Source organism: Mastomys coucha, unplaced genomic scaffold (genome assembly GCF_008632895.1).
Source record: "Mastomys coucha isolate ucsf_1 unplaced genomic scaffold, UCSF_Mcou_1 pScaffold23, whole genome shotgun sequence".
In the NCBI taxonomy this organism is placed as follows: Eukaryota; Metazoa; Chordata; class Mammalia; order Rodentia; family Muridae; genus Mastomys; species Mastomys coucha.
This window is the reverse complement of record NW_022196906.1, coordinates 25,461,719-25,479,350: the sequence shown is the minus strand read 5'-3', so window position 1 is coordinate 25,479,350 and position 17,632 is coordinate 25,461,719. Positions and strand designations below refer to the sequence as shown.

The window sequence follows — 17,632 nt, the reverse complement described above, 5'->3', positions numbered from 1 at the left end:
TTTAAAGAAATACACTCAGACCTTACACCACTCGTGTGTAGTCTGTTTGTCAAAGCCGAATCCCGTGCTCACCTGGCCAGAACCGCTCGTCCCGTGGAACAAGGGATCCCGCAAGAAATCCGGGTCCACGGCACCATGACCAAAAGCAATTTGGGGGGGGAGGGGCAAGAGTTTCCTTGGGCTTAGGGTTCCTGAGGGAGAGTTCATAAAGGCAGGAGAGTAAGGGGCCACAGCAGGAACTGAGTAATGAGAACATCAGCCACAGACATGAGGCAGATAGATGGCAGACTGGAAGTGGGTGAGGCTTATAAACTCCCAAAGCCTGCCTCCAGTGACATTCTTCCCGCTAGCCGGGCTACACCTCCTAAACTGCCCCCAAGCAGGACAACTGGGGACCAAGTGTCCAAATACCAGAGCTTATGGAGGGCATTTCTCGGTTAACCCTTCTCATTCCACTCCCTGGCCCCAAAGGCTCATGGCCAGTTCAAAGCGCAAGACGCATTTAGTTCAGCTTCAAAAGTCCCCATAGCCTTCCAGAGTCTCAGCTCTGTTTTAAAAGTCCACAGTCTCTTCCGAGACTCATGGTAAGCTCTTAACTGTGGTTTGGTTAAAATCAAAAAGAAAATGATGTACCTCACAACGTAAGACTATACATTACCATTTAAAAAGGAGGAACAGGGGCAGGCACTGTGAGGAAACCCTGGACCAAAACCTACCAGGGAGTCCTCCCCTCCCCCCTTCTCCTCTCCTCTCCTCCCCCACCTCTCTCTCTCTCTCTCTCTCTCTCTCTCTCTCTCTCTCTCTCTCTCTCCCCTCTCCTCCCCCCCCCTTTCTCTCTCTCCTTCTACCTTTTCATCCATGGAGTTTAGGATTGCAGATTGGAGAAGGGTTAAAAAAGAGAACAGGGCAATCAGGCCAAGCCCAGCACACCAGCTGCACTGTTCTTCCAGCACTCTCCCCAGATATGAAACAGAGGCAGCTGCCTGAACCAGGGAGCAGGCTGCCACCGCTGCCCCTTGCAAGTGGTCATCCCCTCCTGCTCCTGCCATAGGGTTCCTGACTACGAAAAGATAGCGCATGCATTGAACCAAGGATGTTGAGGGTGTCCCTCTGTGAAAGCATGTTCTCGTGTTTGTTTTCCTGGTGGAGTTTGTGCACTGGCCACTCTTCCTGTGCATATCACCAAGCACACTGCTGGAGTATTTAGTATGTATTAAAAAGAAAAATAGGCCGGGCAATGGTGGCACACGCCTTTAATCCCAGCACTTGGGAGGCAGAGGCGGGCAGATTTCTGAGTTCAAGGCCAGCATGATCTACAGAGTGAGTGCCAGGACAGCCAGAACTATATAGAGAAACCCTGTCTTGAAAAACAAAAAAAGTATGCATGATATTGAGAAAAAATGTACTAATCAAAAGATTAATTCTTTTTTAAATGAAGCAGCCATTCCCCCTTATTTTAGAGGATGACAGAACATTGGGAGAAGGAAACCTGACCACTCAGAGCCTTAACCTATTGGTGATCCAAATTATTAGAGATCTTTTCTTTCTACTTAGGTTTAGTTAACCATTGCCTGGTTTCTTCTTTACTAAATTTGACGAATCCTATAAATTCTACCATCTATTCCATGATGTAGCTCATTCAGGGAAATCATCCATTCATCTTCGAATGGAAGAAATCTTCTCCCTCCTCCTCCTCCCCCTCCTCTTACTCCTCCCCCTCCTTCTCCTCCTCCTCCTCCTCCTCCACCTCTTTCCACAGACAGATCACAGTGCTCAGCCTTCTATGTTGTATATGTGCTTCAGGCCTGCTGTGCACAGGTGTGAACTTTAGACCAAGTAATAGGCAAGGGCAGGGCTTGCCGTCTGGTACCAAGTACACAGATACAGATAAGGACTCCACGGAGACATAATCTACTGGGGAGCGCAGGGGAATTCTGGGAGGCCAGGGAAAAGGAGATGCTAGTCACTGTACAAGGCTCTGGCAAAGCTGGTTTTTCTGCACCTTTAAGACCAATAAAATGAAGTACAACGGGTTTGATAATAACAAGAATATGAGTTAACCATTAAGCAAAAGAATGAAAGGAGGCTTTGCAGGTGTATCAGAATGAAGATAACAGCAGGTAATTTCTTCCTGCGAAACAGATGGGCAAAGGATAATTTATAAAACTAGACAAATCTTTCAAAACCAATCACATCATGGACCTGAAAACTAACCACTTGTCAGCAACAAAGTGAGAAGCACTTCCTCTCGGAAAGCTTCTCTCTTTGGGAAAGAACAGTTTGCCCACAGATGCTCATCCCGGTGCTCAGCCAATGACTTTTAAGTAAGATCAGCTAATCGTGAAGATATTGGTACACAAAGACTAAATTCTAAGTGGGAAAAATTCTTGGCTTTGCTGTCCATGAGAAATGAACATGTAGTGAACACTCAAGGACAAGACATTAAATATATATATATATCGGCTTTGCTTGCCTCTCAACACAGTCCTGCTCGTGGTGAGCCACAGACTAACCAGGAATTTAGCAAGGGGAGCTTTGCAATAACATTATATAGAAGGATTGAGAAAAATCTCTCTGCATATCTCTTGTGATCACATTAGGGAGACCTGGGAAATCTCAGCAACAAGTGAAAGTCAAGGTCTTAAAATCTATCACTGCTTCTTGCAAAATCTGTCAGAAATCTGACCCCAACTCAAAGTATCGTAACACCCCTTTTCCTACCCATCAGGCTAGAGGTTCCCTTCCTGGAACTGACTGACAACTTGACTTTACACACATGCCCACTGTCAGGCATGCCAAGTACCTCCTGGTCTTGGTAGACACCTTCTCAGGGTGGGTAGAGGCATTTCCAACTACTAACAAAAGGGCCCTGCCACTTGAGAGAGAGAGATCGATGACCTGGAGGGGATAGAAGGACTTGGTCTCCAACGTTGATAGGTAGTGGACAGGAGACAGTGTATGCCCGAGGTAGATGGTGGTCAGCAAAGTTCCATAGGAGAGAATGGAGGTGGCAAAGTAATGGAGTAAGTAGATGGTCTGGGAGGGGAGAGCATTTAGGTGAAAGACCAGAAGTGAGTCACGGCACCAAAATGATGTGTTTGAGCTGCGGCAGATGCATCTGCAGATATCACACCAGGCTTAGACAGTTCCACGTGTAAGAGGTTTAATTGGGAGGGAGTAGGAGATAGCAGCGCAGAAAGAGAGGGGAGAGAGAGAGAGAAATGGAGGAATTGTCTCATATATATGGGTTGTGACGTAGTAGTCCCAGGTAAAGGTGGGAGTTGTACCCAATAGATTCTGGGAATATGGTGGCTGTTGCCCCGGCAACAGGTCTGTGGACCCGCCCATGTATTGCTGGCAGGTTCTGAATGCTAACACAAGGAAGACGTGAAAGTTGGTCTTCGCCAACCCATAAACAGATGGCTTGACACAGACCGGATATCATGAAGAATTAAGGGACTGAAGCAAACCTCTGCTCCAGTAATTAACTGATAATCTCTAATAATTTGTTATGAAAATAGGGATGCAACTTTTATGAAATCAAACTAATAAATAAAAGATCAAGAATTATAGCTAAATAAAGACAGGGTCTGTATATCATGCAAGTCCCCATCATCCAGGTGAGCCACTATAGAGTCCTGAGCTGCTATAATTAAAAATGAATAAGACATAAAAACAGTAAATTATGAATTACTACAAAAACCAAAGACACAAGAAGTGGAAAAAAACTCTAAATAGTTTAAATGCTGTTTTTAACAGACAAAGACTTCAATGCAGTTATTTTAAATCTGTTCAGAGAACTAAAACTGTTCAAAGGATTAAAAGAGAATACAATGAATGTTACTCAACAAATAGGATGCCTAAATAGGGAAATGCAAACTTCAAAAAGAATGGAAATCCTAACACTGAAAGGTACAATCACTAAAGCTAAGAACTCCTTAGAGCAGGGCCTTATGGCCATGTACACCTGTGATGCTAGAACGTAGCAAGCTGAAGCAGGAGGATGATAAGTTCAAAACCATCCTGGACTATAAAGTGAGACCTGTCTCAAAGGTAGGGAGAAGGAAGAGAGATAGAGAGAAAAAAGGGAGGAGGGGACAGATGAGGGGAGGGAAGGAAGGGAACAGAGAATCAAGTAACTTGAAAATAAAATAAAATAAAATAATGTAGTTTCAAGAGCAGGTGTGAAAAAGAATGGAGACAAATAACAGAGCCAGCCAATCACAGGAAAATATTAAATTTCTCCACATACATGCAACACAAGCTCCAAAAGAAGAAAGGGGGGAATGAAGAAATGCTGTCTGAAAACCTTCCAAATCTGATAATCTGATGAAAACCTTTACCTTACAGACCCACGGAGCTCAGCCAAAACTGTGAACTTCAGGTTCATAGAAAGAACCTTTCTCAAAAGGCCAGGAGGGGAAAATGACACTGTGGGGTGAGGCCTGAGCCTGAGCAGCCCTCACTGCTAATGGGAGGTGAATTTTTGAGCTAGTAAAGGTCACCCCTAAGGCTATCTGCTTTTTGTGCAAGATGTCCCATGCCCCATCCCCAGAGAGAGAGAGAGACAGAGACAGAGAGACAGAGAGAAAGACCCAACATTGACCTCTGGTCTATGTATACCCATGTGCATATATCATGCACAGAAAGGAAAGAGGGGGAGTGGAGAGGGAGAGATGGGACTAGAGAGAAAATGAATGAATGAATGAATGAATCAATGAATGAACATCTGAGGAAGCTAGAGTGACTGGTGAAGGCATTCATCTCCCAAAGACAGAAAATGAAGCCTAGAGTGGGTGACTGCTTCTTCAAATGTAGATAAGCAAGAGAAAGAAAACTTAACATGAACAAAGAAACACACACCAAGCAACAGAGTTAACACTCACACCAAAGCCATTGCAGAGAAATGGAGACCTATGAATGGAGAGTTATCCAAATAACTGCTTTAAGTAAGCAAGAGTATGAGAGAACAGACTGATAAATCAGAAGTAAATATAAGATCAAACCAGGAAGTCCAGCAACAAGAAATGAGATGGGAAGAGGCCCTGTCCCTGAGTCAGCCCCACCCCCACTCCAACCAGCAGGCCTAGCTAGCAGTCAAGAAGCAGGCCTTATGATGATGTAAGTCAGGCCTGGGTCATAACTCCAATCTTGAGAGCAAAATGATACCAGCAGCAATGGTTAAATGATCAGCTTCATTAGAGGTTAATTAAACCAAAAAAACTTAAGAAGGGCCTGCATCAGATACGGAAAAGTTTCCAGTGACCTGGTTAAAAGCCCAGGTGCAGGTACACCCCTGTCAGCACCATGACGGCCACAAGGGGAATTTGGTGATATAGAAAGAAAAGGTTGGAGCAGGATTTTTGCTGCAGCATTGAACTTCATTGCTGGTTCTGATTGACCTAAGCAGTCAAGAACCATTTATTCATTACATAACATGACATGAGTAGTGAGTGTGCATGACTGTGTCAAGAATCTCTGTCCCCTCCCCCCATCCTCCATATTCTCTCAGTCACCACCAACTTCCTCTGGAAAAATACCATTTTTTTTTCTGAATAAATCTTAGCTAACATTCATAATTTTGATAAATGGAATAACGGCACATTGCGTCTTCTACAGGAAGAGTATTGGATACAGTCATCAGTGTGAATTCCAAACTAGACCATCTCCAGCTTGTTTTTTGTTTTGTTTTGTGTGTGTGTGTATGTGTGTGTGTGTGTATGTGTGTGTGTGTGTGTGTGTGTGTGTGTGTGTGTATGTGTGTGTGTTTTCGAGACAGGGTTTCTCTGTATAGCTCTGGCTGCCCTGGAACTTACTCTGTAGACCAGGCTGGCCTCGAACTCAGAAATCCACCTGCCTCTGCCTCCTAAGCCACCACTGCCCGGCGACCATCTCCAGTTTTGTGACCATTGCATGTGCTTACACTTGCTCATTGCTAGATTAACCATCAGCTTCTATAATGTTGTAAATGGCATCTTTTGTCCATTGCTTATGCTTTTCCTTATAAATTTGTAATGGTTGGGGTTGGAGAGATGGCTCAGCAATAAAGAGTACTGGCTGCTCTTTCCAGAGGACGTGGAAATTCCCAGCACCCACATGGTAGCCTAAAACTGTCTACAATTCCATTTCCAGAGAATCAGGCTTTCTCTTAGATATGAATGCAGACAAAATATCCATACACACAAAAAAATAAGTAAAATTAAATTTGAAAAAATAAATATGTAAAAGCTTTATAATTGACAGTCACTGTATTAGCTGCCAGTTTCCTGATTTATCTCTATCTCTTAAACTTTTTTTAAAATTACATTTGTGTTTCTCGTGGGTGTGTGTGCCCTGGTGTGCCTCTGGAGATGACAGAACGTACTGGAGTGGGTCCCACTTCTTCCACCAAGACTGGATGCCTGTTGTCAGGCTCAGCAACAAGTACCCTTTACTGGCTGAGCCATCTAATCATCCCCCTTTTCATTTTTTTGACATAAAAAATGCCTACACAGAACTGGCCCTACCCCTCGTCTGTTGTGAGCTGGTGTGGGCACAGGAGAGATGGCTTCTCACAACCCTTTGCCAGTTGCAGAACTCAGTAGAGCAGGTTATGTGCCTGGACTGGCCAGCATAATAGAACTGGCCCTGGTGGTGCCAGTACAGGTGAGCCACCCCCGAGGGCATGAGAGTGGGAGAGCTCATCCTGCCCCTTATTGGCTGTGGCACTTGGGTAAGTTTGCTAGTCAGTGCTGCAGAGCTGGCCCTAGTGATGTGAGTATGGGAGAACTGGTGGGCTGGCCAACTCAGCTACTACTCCAGCTCAGATCCAGGACTTTGGGTTGGCCTGCCCGAATGCCTACCCCATCTATGAACTACTGGGGTATGTGAAGGAGCCAGTTCTGCAGATCCAAAGCTTCAGCATCTCTATGGCACAGGTCAACAACAAGATATCCGAGAGGAGTCTTGTGAAGATCCAGTATTGGTGGTGTAGCAGAAACCGCAGGCCTTGAACCAGATCAATGAATGACTCATTACAATGAACACTTGCAAGTAAAAGTGTTTGGACAAAAAGTTGTATGGCACACTGTGACACACTACAGCTTCCATGATGAGATCTTTGTTCTCTTTTTTTTTTCCTTTGGCGGGGGGTGGGGAGTTCACAAGGGCAGAGGACAGATACAAAGGTGCAGGGAGATGAGTAGGATTGGGGTGCATGATGTGAAATTCACAAAGAATCAAAAAAAAAAAGTTTTTAAAACTGACTGCATAGTAAACTCTCTTCTCTCTGATTCTCTCCTTCACATCTGTGCCTAGGAAGGGATCTTTACACTGAATCAACAGAATCTTACCTGGCCTCCATTTTTCCCCACCGATTTTATTCATTTTCACAGCCTTGGGACCAGTGGTTTTCTCCCCAACCCTAAATTACCTGGCAGACAATAATATTATAGTAATTTAAAGGTTTCTTGCATAAAGACTTGATCCTTGTTGGTATGTGTAGCTTATGATCAATTCTGCTTCTTGCCAAAGTGTGGAGGGGATGGTGTTTTTGAGGCAGGGTTTCACATAGCCTAAGCTGGCCTTTCCTTTACTAAGAATGTGAGGATGACCTTGAACTCCTGATCCTCTGACTTCTACCTTCCAAGTGCTAGGACTATAGGCATACAATGCACCACTATGCCTGGCTCAAAATATGTATAGAATAGAAACTTATTTTCTAACATGTAAAACAGCTGGGTGTGTTGTGTATCCTTGTAATCTCAGTGCTAGGGAGACAGGCAGATTCATATAGCTCATGAGCAGGCCAGCCAGCAGAGCATATTTAGTGGGTTCCAGGTCAACAAGGAGTCCTGTGTTAGAGTAAAGTGGACAGTATCCCTCAGAAGTAATACCTGAGGTTGTCCTCCGGCCTCCATACACATCCCTACTCCTGTCTCTGAGACACCACACACATACACACACACACACACACACACACACACACACACTACGTGCACCTATATGTGTCTACATGTATGTATATGTCTTCATCATTCAGTCACCTAACTGAAGTCCTTATCTTTTAGGTATCCTGGAACACTGATGGCAAACTTCAAGGGCCATGCTCTCCCAGGGAGCTTCTTTCTAATAATTGGGCTGTGGTGGTCAGTGAAGTACCCACTGAAATACTTTCACCAAAAGGGCTTGAAGAAGAACAAACTAAGCCAGCAGCAGCAGCGTATCGAGATCATTGAAGGTGCAGTGAAGACTGTGTTTGCAATCATTGGTAAGAATAGAGGTCATTTTGTCTACGGTATCTCCTCTTCACATCCAGGACTTTCAACCTACCCCTCGGATGCTGTGAAATAGATGTCTTACTAGCAGAGATAATAGGACAAGGTCTTAGATGACTGCTAGTTTGTTTTATTCTAACATCCCATATAAGTGAATGCAAATTTGAATGACTTCCAGGCTTCCCCCATAATATTTTAGGTACTAAGCATAAAGGCAAATCTACCTTTCAAACATGATAAAAAGTAGAAGGGACAAAAGTCACGCATGGTACAGGGTTGCAATCCCAGAGTCAAGAGGATAGAGTTTAAAGCCAGCCTGGGCTTAATAGTAAGACTATCTCAAAAAGCAAAAACTAAACAAAGCAAAAAGAGAAAGTGATAAGACCCACGAGCTACCCAAAAGGCATCAGTCTGGCCTCATTTTTGTCTCTCTTTAGACACTATGGCCACAATATGAGGCCTCGTGTTTATACTGTTTTAAGAGTCCTTACTGTGCAGAGGGACAGTACCCACTCTATGGCAGCCCCAGCACACAACCAGGAGCTGCTGCCCACGGAGTGTCTCAGCCACACCAGCAGCCAAGGGGAGATGCTCTGCTTCTCTCTCCTGTGGGGCAGAGTTCCTGGAGACCAGTATGTTCCATTTCCATCACTGCTTCTGCCCCATACTCAACCCCTAAAGGAGCACCCAGGGACAGCTGTTTCCATACACTTCAAAGAAAAATTCTGTATGGAAGTAGTGCTCAAGTCAGTCCGATGACCCGCAGGCAGCTGTCATCCATCCTGGGGGCCAGCCCCTATCTCCCAGCAACCTTTGTTATTTCATGTGTTGCCATCTCTCCCATCTCAGGTTTCACTTTTACTTCCCGGCAGGAATCCTGGCAGAGCAGTTTGTTCCAGATGGACCTCACCTGCACCTCTACCATGAAAACCAATGGACCAAGCTGATGAATTGGCAGCACAGCACCATGTACCTATTCTTTGGAATCTCAGGAATCATCGACATGCTCACCTACCTTTACTTCAACATTGTGCCCCTGGGGTTAGACAGAATGGTTTTGGCTATGGCCATATTCATTGAAGGTAACTTGGCTGGAGAAAGGGGAAGAAAGATAGAAAAGTTGTCCTTATGAGAGATCAAAACTTAAAAGACAAGAAACACTAACATCTAAATACCTTCCTCAGAAAATCAATTCTCAAAACTTCCACCAAAGCCTAAACAGGGGTGGCTCCTATGCTCTGGGTGGTCCAGATAGCATGGTCCATAATGAAGACAAGGAAGCTTGTGATCCCACCTGAAAACGTGTGTGTGCAAGTGTGTGTACATATGCATATATGCATCCATGTATGTACGTATGTATGTTCACTCATTCAACTTCTTACAAACCAGCACCATGGCTAAAATACTACAGCTGCTCTCTCTGTCTTGCCTTTCAATGGAATCTACAGACACATTCTTTTATTTTCTCAATGGACCCACAAAACCAACAGTCTGCCAAGTGCTTGCTGCCAATGACGGCATGGCAAAATGCTGAAGAATTTTAAATCGACTTGAGACAAATACAGAGAAAAAATTTCAGTAACTGGGGAGGGCCAGAGAGAATGTTCTTAAGCAGATTTCTGATGGCTGTCATTGGTTCACACAGGTTTTCTCTTCTACTTCCACGTTCACAACCGACCTCCACTAGACCAGCACATCCACTCACTCCTGCTGTTCGGTTTGTTTGGAGCGACTATCAGTGTCTCTCTGGAGGTTATCCTTCGGGATAATATTGTGCTGGAGCTTTTCCGAACCAGTCTCCTTATTTTTCAGGGAACCTGGTTCTGGCAGGTGATTATCCACACTCAATATGGTCTGGGTTGAAAAGACCCTTCGAGATGTCCAAAAGAAATCCTGAAAGTGGTTTGTTGTCAGCAAATACATCTGGGGGTAGGGAGTGTCTGTTTGGAACACCAGTATTGTTCTGTCTGGATGACCTTTTTATCCCTACACTACTCCTTGATCTACAAAAACTTTTCTCTAATAGCTTGCAGGTATACTGGCTATATACCTGTATTTACTAAACCACTCATATGAAATGAAGTTTTCAAATTCAGCTATTTTTAAATCAGCCTATACAACAACCAAACTTAACTAAGAGCAACTTTCCTGTGTGTAACTGCATAAGGGCTTTTGGTGTAACTGCATTGTAGAAACTGTGAGACAGTTCTACAACATACTGCTGGCCATGAAGACAACTGGTTACTAGCCAGATAACCTACCAGAAAAATCTTCCTCTCTTACTCCAGATTGGATTCGTCCTGTTCCCGCCATTTGGAACGCCAGAATGGGACCAGACGGACATGGACAACATCATGTTCATCACCATGTGCTTCTGCTGGCACTATTTTGTTGCTCTTTGCATCACGGCCATCAACTACTCCCTTGTATACTGGTATGTTGGAAACACATTTTGTGCAAGTTTTCTCTCCCTAACTAGTCCTCTAAGGTGGTTAACTTCTATTACTTAATGACTGCTAAATGCTGCACAAAGTATCCTTCATTTGTAGGGAAGTTACCATAAGTCTTACTTGCCAGTGAGTCTAGGGTTAAGTTAAACTGCCTGATTGGGTCACAGCAAACCTGTTTCAAGTGCAAGTCTAAAAGATTCTAAGCTAGTGAATGACAGGGAAATCCTCAGAGCAGAATAATCAGTCTGGGCTGAAATCCCTACTGTCACTAGTTTGGTGATCCCATCACCTATTTCAAGACTTGTTTTGCTTACTTCCTAAATATACAGACATCAAAATATGTACCAGAGCAGAAAGTGCTTTCTATGTACCTCTGAGCATAAAAGAGATGTAAGAACTACTGACCCCCTGCACGTACTGTCCCAGGCACCACAGAAAACTTAAGACACATGTAGACCTCTCTGACCCTCATCGCTGTACTATGTACTGGCTTTGGTGGTGGTGGTGCTTTTAACAAATGGGGAAACAAGGCTTCAAAAGGCTAATTTTACCAACTAGTAAAGGGAAAGCAAAGCTTAAATTTGGCAGTGTTATACAAGTCTATTGTCTGTGGAAGCTGCTGCTGACTCCCACGCCATCACCACCCCACCCTGCCCTCATTTCCCTACACCCAAAGCAGATATACTTCACCTAGAAAGAACCCCCCCACTCCCCCCAGTGACCAAAAAAAGGGAGTTTCTTCTAGCTCTACTTTATGGTCTGTAAAACAGCTAGATGGCAAGAGGCTGGAATTTGGTTTCAAGAATATGTGAGTTCCTACTAAGTCACTTTTTCTACTGTGAACAGAACACTGAGAAGCCAGATGTGTAGACTTTGCATTACTGTTTAATAGACACCTGGAAAGGGCTCTGCCACTCTTTACATCCAGGAGTTACTGAATGAAAGATTTCCATGACTAATCTAATAGTTCTTATGGTATGTCTACTACAGCTTTCTGACTCGGGTGAAGAGACACATACAAGGAGAAATCATTGGAATTCAGAAGCTGAAGTCTGATCACACGTACCAGTCAACCCTTTTGAGTGGGTCGGATGAAGAGTGACATGAGGCTTGGGGGAGTGGAGACCTCACATTGTTTTTAAACAACAGCTAGAAAGGATGCAGCTTGTCCCCTGGACTCCCAGGCTTGCCTTTTGTGCTCCTGTCCCCGAGACTCTAAGGCTTGCCTTATGCGCTCCTAGGGCTCCAAATACCGCATCCCTCATCTAATACAAAGCTAGAGGCTCAAATACAGGAAATTAGTCCTCGAGTGGTTTTTATGCACCATGTTATTGGAATACTTAAGCATAGCTTTACTTAAAATCTGTATTAGAGTAGTAACACCATCCACACAGAAAAATGAACCTCTTCCAAAAGAAGGCCTGTCCTTGTAGAGGAATGACTTTAAGACTCTGAGCACCTACACTAGGAAGTAACCATGTGGATGAAGCAGGCCGGTCACATGCTGCTTCTGATAACTTGCCCCTCTTCTCTCAATCAAGAAGGTACTTTCTTCTTAGAAATGTACCAGAAGTTAGCTGAAGACAGCTCAGCGTCTTTAATGCAGAGCCAAGACTCTAACTAATTTTAAATAAAAAAGCAACTCATAAGCTTTGTTATTTTCAGTGCTATCTTTTTAAATATTTTCTTTTCTTTTTAAAGATTTATTTTTATTTTATGTATATTAGTACACTGTAGCTGTATAGATGGCCATGAGTTATCATGTATGTGGCTGCCGTTGATCTCAGGACCTCTGCCAGCCCTGTTCGCTCCGGTGTAATTTACTGCAGCTGTCTTCAGATGCACCAGAAGAGGGCGTCAGATCTCATTACAGGTGGTTGTGAGCCACCATGTGGTTGCTGGGATCTGAACTCAGGACCTTCGGAAGAGCAGTCAGTGCTCTTACCCGCTGAGCCATCTAGCCAGCCCCCTTTACATATTTTCTAATCAGTCATACCAGACAGAGTACTGCATTTTATCCTTGAGCAGAGATAAAAATAGGTGAAAGATAATTTCCTTAAATCAAGTAGCTACTTTATAGCTCAGCTGAGAACTGAAATTCTGCTGATTCCTCAACATTCTCCTAAAGAGGAGCAATATAGCAAGTCTGTGCCACCTAAATGCAGAAAACAAAAATCAGGTTATGAAAAGCTCCCGATTTTAAAATATACTTAACACACACTTGAAAAATACTTAACACACACTTGAAAAATACTTAACACACACTTGATACTCTACTGTTGGTCCTGCACAGGCTTTGTTTTTTGAGGTTTGTTTAGTTTTTGTAACTTTCCTCAACAGGCATTTATTAAACATCCCCTTTGCCCTAGCACTGAAATGTCTGTAAGAATTAATGAGACGTCCATCAAGGCACTGATAGTATGATGTAAAAGAACTCCTGAGCCTATCACAGGCAGTGTAGTGGGCACCTGGGAAAAACAGTGCAGGGGCAAGCCAGGCACGCGGCGCATGTGCCTTTAATCCTAGCACTTGGAAAACGGAGGCAACTGATCTGAATTCAAGGCCAGTGTGACCTACAAATTAACTATCAGGATAGCCATGGTTTTTTTTGAAAGCTTGTCTCAACAAAACAAAACAAAAATGCAAATGAAGTGCGGGGGCTGGAGAGACAGCTTGGCTGATAAGAGTATGTACTGCTTTTCCAGAGGACCCAGGACTAACTCCAAGCTTGGCAGCTCACTACTGTCTCTAACTGCAGTTCCTGGGTATCTGTTATTCTCTTCTAACCTCCACAGGGATCAGGTGCAAACATAGTGCACACACATGCAGGCAAAACACACACATGCATAAAATTAAAACAAATCTTAAAAAAAAAAAAAAAAAAAGTAATCCACACACAGCAGAGGAACAGGGGAGAAATGGAGAGTTGGCCCTTTAGAGAAGGTATATCCAGACTTAGGAGTGTATACAAAGCCACACAAGAACATGGAAAACCAAACACACACACATTAATTCCAGTGATAAAGGCTTCTGAGCTGATTGAATCTGAAGGGCCTTCAAGACTAAGTAACACCTTTCACTTGTACAACCTTCTGTAATGCTGGGGCACACTGTCTCAGTGAACTCTCACCATTCCCTGACTTTAAGCATATGAATGAAATCCTCCGATGCTGGTCTGCACAAGATCAAACAGCTACAAAGTAGAAAAACCAGTCACCACTGTGACTTGGAAGCCTGATGTCTTTCTCAAAATTCACACCCTGTTCCTTCACAAAACACCCACAAACAGAAAGTTCCTCAGATTCTTTGGAAGAAATACTGAACATTCATAAAGGTTAGCTAGCTGGCCTTGTAGAAAGTCACATACAGGGATTAAGAATCTGAAAATACTAGGTATTAGACAACTCCTGCACTCCCTTTTCAAGGGTCCCTTTGGTTTGCCAGCTGAGCAGGAACTCAAACTCATTTAACAAATTTAACAATACTGGAAGACCCATTCACCAGTATAAAATATAAAATTTGTTTTTAGGTCCAAGTTGGAAAAGGAACCTATTTCCAGTTTTATTTTCATAGAAAAAGATGCAAAGATGTACTTGAGACTTTTTATAATGGCAGAACAGAGAAACAGTATTCTTGAGGGACTGACATACAATTATTAAATATAAAACATTAAATTTTTGTGGGGCTGGAGAGATGGCTCAGCAACTAAGAACACTACTGACTGCTCTTCCAGAGGTCCTGAGTTCAATTTCTAGCAACCACATTGTGGCTCCCTACCATCTGTAAGGGGATCTGATGACCTCCTTTGGTGTGTCTGAAAACAGCTACAGTGTACTTGTATACATAAATATATAATCCTATAAAAAAGTTATTTTTGTATCAGTAACCAATGGTTTAGGATACCTTCACTGAATAACCAACCCTAGCAAAACATTCTTAGACAAGCTATGGGGCTGGAGAGATGGTACTCCTGTTCTTCCAGAGGACCAGAGCTCAGTTCCCAACACCTACATCTAAACAACCTCTTCTGGCTTCCACCAGCCCCTGCACATATATGATATAGATATATGTACATAAATATGCAGATACAACTAGATAAAAATCATCTTAAAGTATAAGCCAATCAGAATGCTTTTCAGTAAATCTTGTCTTGGACACATAGTCTGAATTATTTTACCAATCTATCGACCAGAAGCTCAAAGGACAAACGACTGCCTGGAACTTTTTGAGGTGTACATATGAAGAAAGCACACATGTTAATATACTAGTGGCTGTTGCTAGGGGCAACTCTACTAAGAGGTCTCTATAGTCTTTACTATTCCAACAACAAACTATAAAGTACCCAAACTAGACTTTTCTGGGGAGTCAACCCCACAAACTCGCACCTCAAAATAGACCTGTATTTTACATCTGTGCTCTCTAGGATATACATATCTGACATACTTACACGTACGGGCACTCAGGTGATCTAGTACCTAAAAGCTTGGGATAAACCTGAAGCTAAATGTGAGTTACTTTTATGGGATTTGCTAATAAGTAAAATCAGAAGAAGTTTAGCGATAGTACATATCTGAGAGATCAGCTACTTTCTCTTGTTGTCCAGAAACCATCACATCGTTTTCTGTGTGCAATATATCCCAAAACATAAAACTCTCACGTCAGCTCTACTTCCCACTATGGTCCTCTTCCCTCATCAGTCAGTCCTGATGCCAGTCCTCAGGCACCCATCAAGAGTGCAATTCTTATCCTGTCTCCTGTGGTTTGAGAGCTGAGTCCACCACCTAGCTACCTACCTTCAAGTTACACTAGAACACATCCCAGCGAGTTTTCCTGAAGAGTACAGCCCATGTCACCAGAAGCCACCTGGAAGCCCATGATCCATGCTCCAACTGACTCTAAAGGGCATTATCGATGACTGTGAATGTACAGTTGAAGAGACATGGAAGGCTCCTGTGACAATATCACCCCCAGCTCCTCCCTTCGACAAAAGGGTGACAGCCTGAACTGTAAGCCATTGAAGAGAACTCTCAAGGAGTGTGATGGAGATGCTGGGGTGTGGCTCTCCACAGCTAATGGTTTCTGGTGGGAGGTGGGAGGGGAGGGACCCAGTTCTGAGGGATGGGCCTCTGGGAGTTTGACCATGATCCACAAACTGGACCTGTTTTCTATTTTATCTTATTTGGGGTGGGGGAGGGATCAGTCACAAGGGTGGGGACCCATCCCTTCTGACCAATCCCTCCCCCGCCCCCACCAGATATGGAAGGCTGGGAAATGAGCATGATTAGGGTACATGATGTTGATGTGAAATTCCCAAAGAATCAATAAAGATGTTGGGAAAGCATTCAGCCCAAAGAGAACATGACTTAGGAAAGATTTTAGCTTTCTTTTTGCAGTTCTGAGACAGGGTCTAACATAGCACCCAGGTATGTTACAAACACCAGGGTCTAACACAGCCAGCTCACGTGAGCCAAGCATGAGTCTAAAGTCTTAATCTTCTAGCTTCTACTTCTGGAGTGGCAGGGATTCCATTATAGGCCCATGTGACAATACCACTCTCATTTTTAGGGTACTGGGAATCCAACCCATGCCTGTGGTGGCTAACTGGCACTTTCTCTAGCCACTGAGTTTCACCTTTGGCACTGGGACTGACTTAGAATTCCTAGACCAGGCACTCATATTGGTTTTCTCTAATTCCCCCTCAGATTTATATCTTCTCATCATTGTATCTGACAAAATTGTTGTAAGATTCAAAGGCAACTGTACAGCCACTTTGTAGCCAAAACTACTTTAACCCTTTTCTGCTTCTCAGCAGCTTGCCAAATGAACCAGCTTCAACACACCTCCCACTTACACCATCATGTCCATTCTACACGTCCCCTCGCTGTTTCCCTGTAAAAGACAATGATTAAAGGCCCAGAAATTAAAGATACATTTTTAATAATTTGGATACTTTCACAAAGAGACAGGGAAGCCCTATCCCTGCAGAAAGGTTTTCCCACCCACCTCTGCACCACAGCAAGACATGCAAGATACAATCCATACATAAAAGTACTTGGACTTTGTAAGTCCCCTTCTGAGCTCTGTCTGTAGCTGATGGTGGCTGAGAAGTGTGAAATGGCCAAGAATAAAAACATCAAACTCACTCATTTCTCCTCAAGCTGGCACTGCCAGGCAGTGCCTACCCCTGCCCCCACCTCCACCATTTCTTCTATGTAGCAATCAGGTGGCCAGCTCCAAGGGTCTGGTTTGCAACAGCTGTTCTACAGCAAGGAGAATGTGCAATGTCTGGGCTGTAAGCAAGTGCACCGAGAGCAGCATCCCACCAGCTTCCCATACTCTCCTGTCCAACAGCTTTGAACTTCCATTTGAATAGGCTTGTCGAGGATAATGCCCATAAGAGAAGAAAGAAGGAAAACCAAGATTCAGACACCCATATTTAGTACACGGTGCTGAGCCAGTCCCACTTGAGGGGGTCCATGCTACTTCATGGCTACATTTTCTTACTATATAACCTCTCCATTATCAAGTAAGCCACCAACCTATTAAGAGTCTTGCTATATTCTCATTCTGGTTGAAGGGGTAAGTGATCGGTTTAGGGGCACTAAAGCCCAGGTTTCTATTTGATAAAAGACGTATAGTAGTAGGTTCTTTAAAAAAATAAGTTACACAAAAATTTTCTGGACACAAAATTCACATCTCAACAAGTCACCAAGAGGATCAGAAACTTAAAAAGTAAAGTCCTCACAAAGAATGAGGTCTATTCCCTGCCGGCCCACTCACCAACTGGCAGGCCTGCTCCCTGGGCATCCAACACTTAGGAGGTAACCCTGGCTTGTGTGTCTGTGACCTCCCAAGACATTGATGTTCTCTCTTCCTGGACTAGACAGATCATCCCTGGAATCCTACAAAGGGACCCTGTCAGGGCTT

At 43.7% G+C, this 17,632-nt stretch overlaps 1 protein-coding gene across 3 annotated transcripts in view; it reads left to right on the top strand.

Annotated features, from left to right (window-relative positions):
- Nucleotides 1-12,354, top strand: part of Tmem45b (transmembrane protein 45B) — a 60,654-nt gene extending 48,300 nt beyond the window's left edge. For all 3 annotated transcript variants that reach the window (XM_031344977.1, XM_031344976.1, XM_031344975.1), the window contains 5 exons: nucleotides 8,049-8,248; nucleotides 9,128-9,337; nucleotides 9,901-10,085; nucleotides 10,544-10,689; nucleotides 11,696-12,354. In XM_031344977.1, coding sequence (XP_031200837.1) covers nucleotides 8,065-8,248; nucleotides 9,128-9,337; nucleotides 9,901-10,085; nucleotides 10,544-10,689; nucleotides 11,696-11,807 — 837 coding nt within the window. In that variant the 5' untranslated portion in view covers nucleotides 8,049-8,064 and the 3' untranslated portion in view covers nucleotides 11,808-12,354. The remainder of the gene's footprint in view (nucleotides 1-8,048; nucleotides 8,249-9,127; nucleotides 9,338-9,900; nucleotides 10,086-10,543; nucleotides 10,690-11,695) is intronic.
- Nucleotides 12,355-17,632: the final 5,278 nt, after the last annotated feature.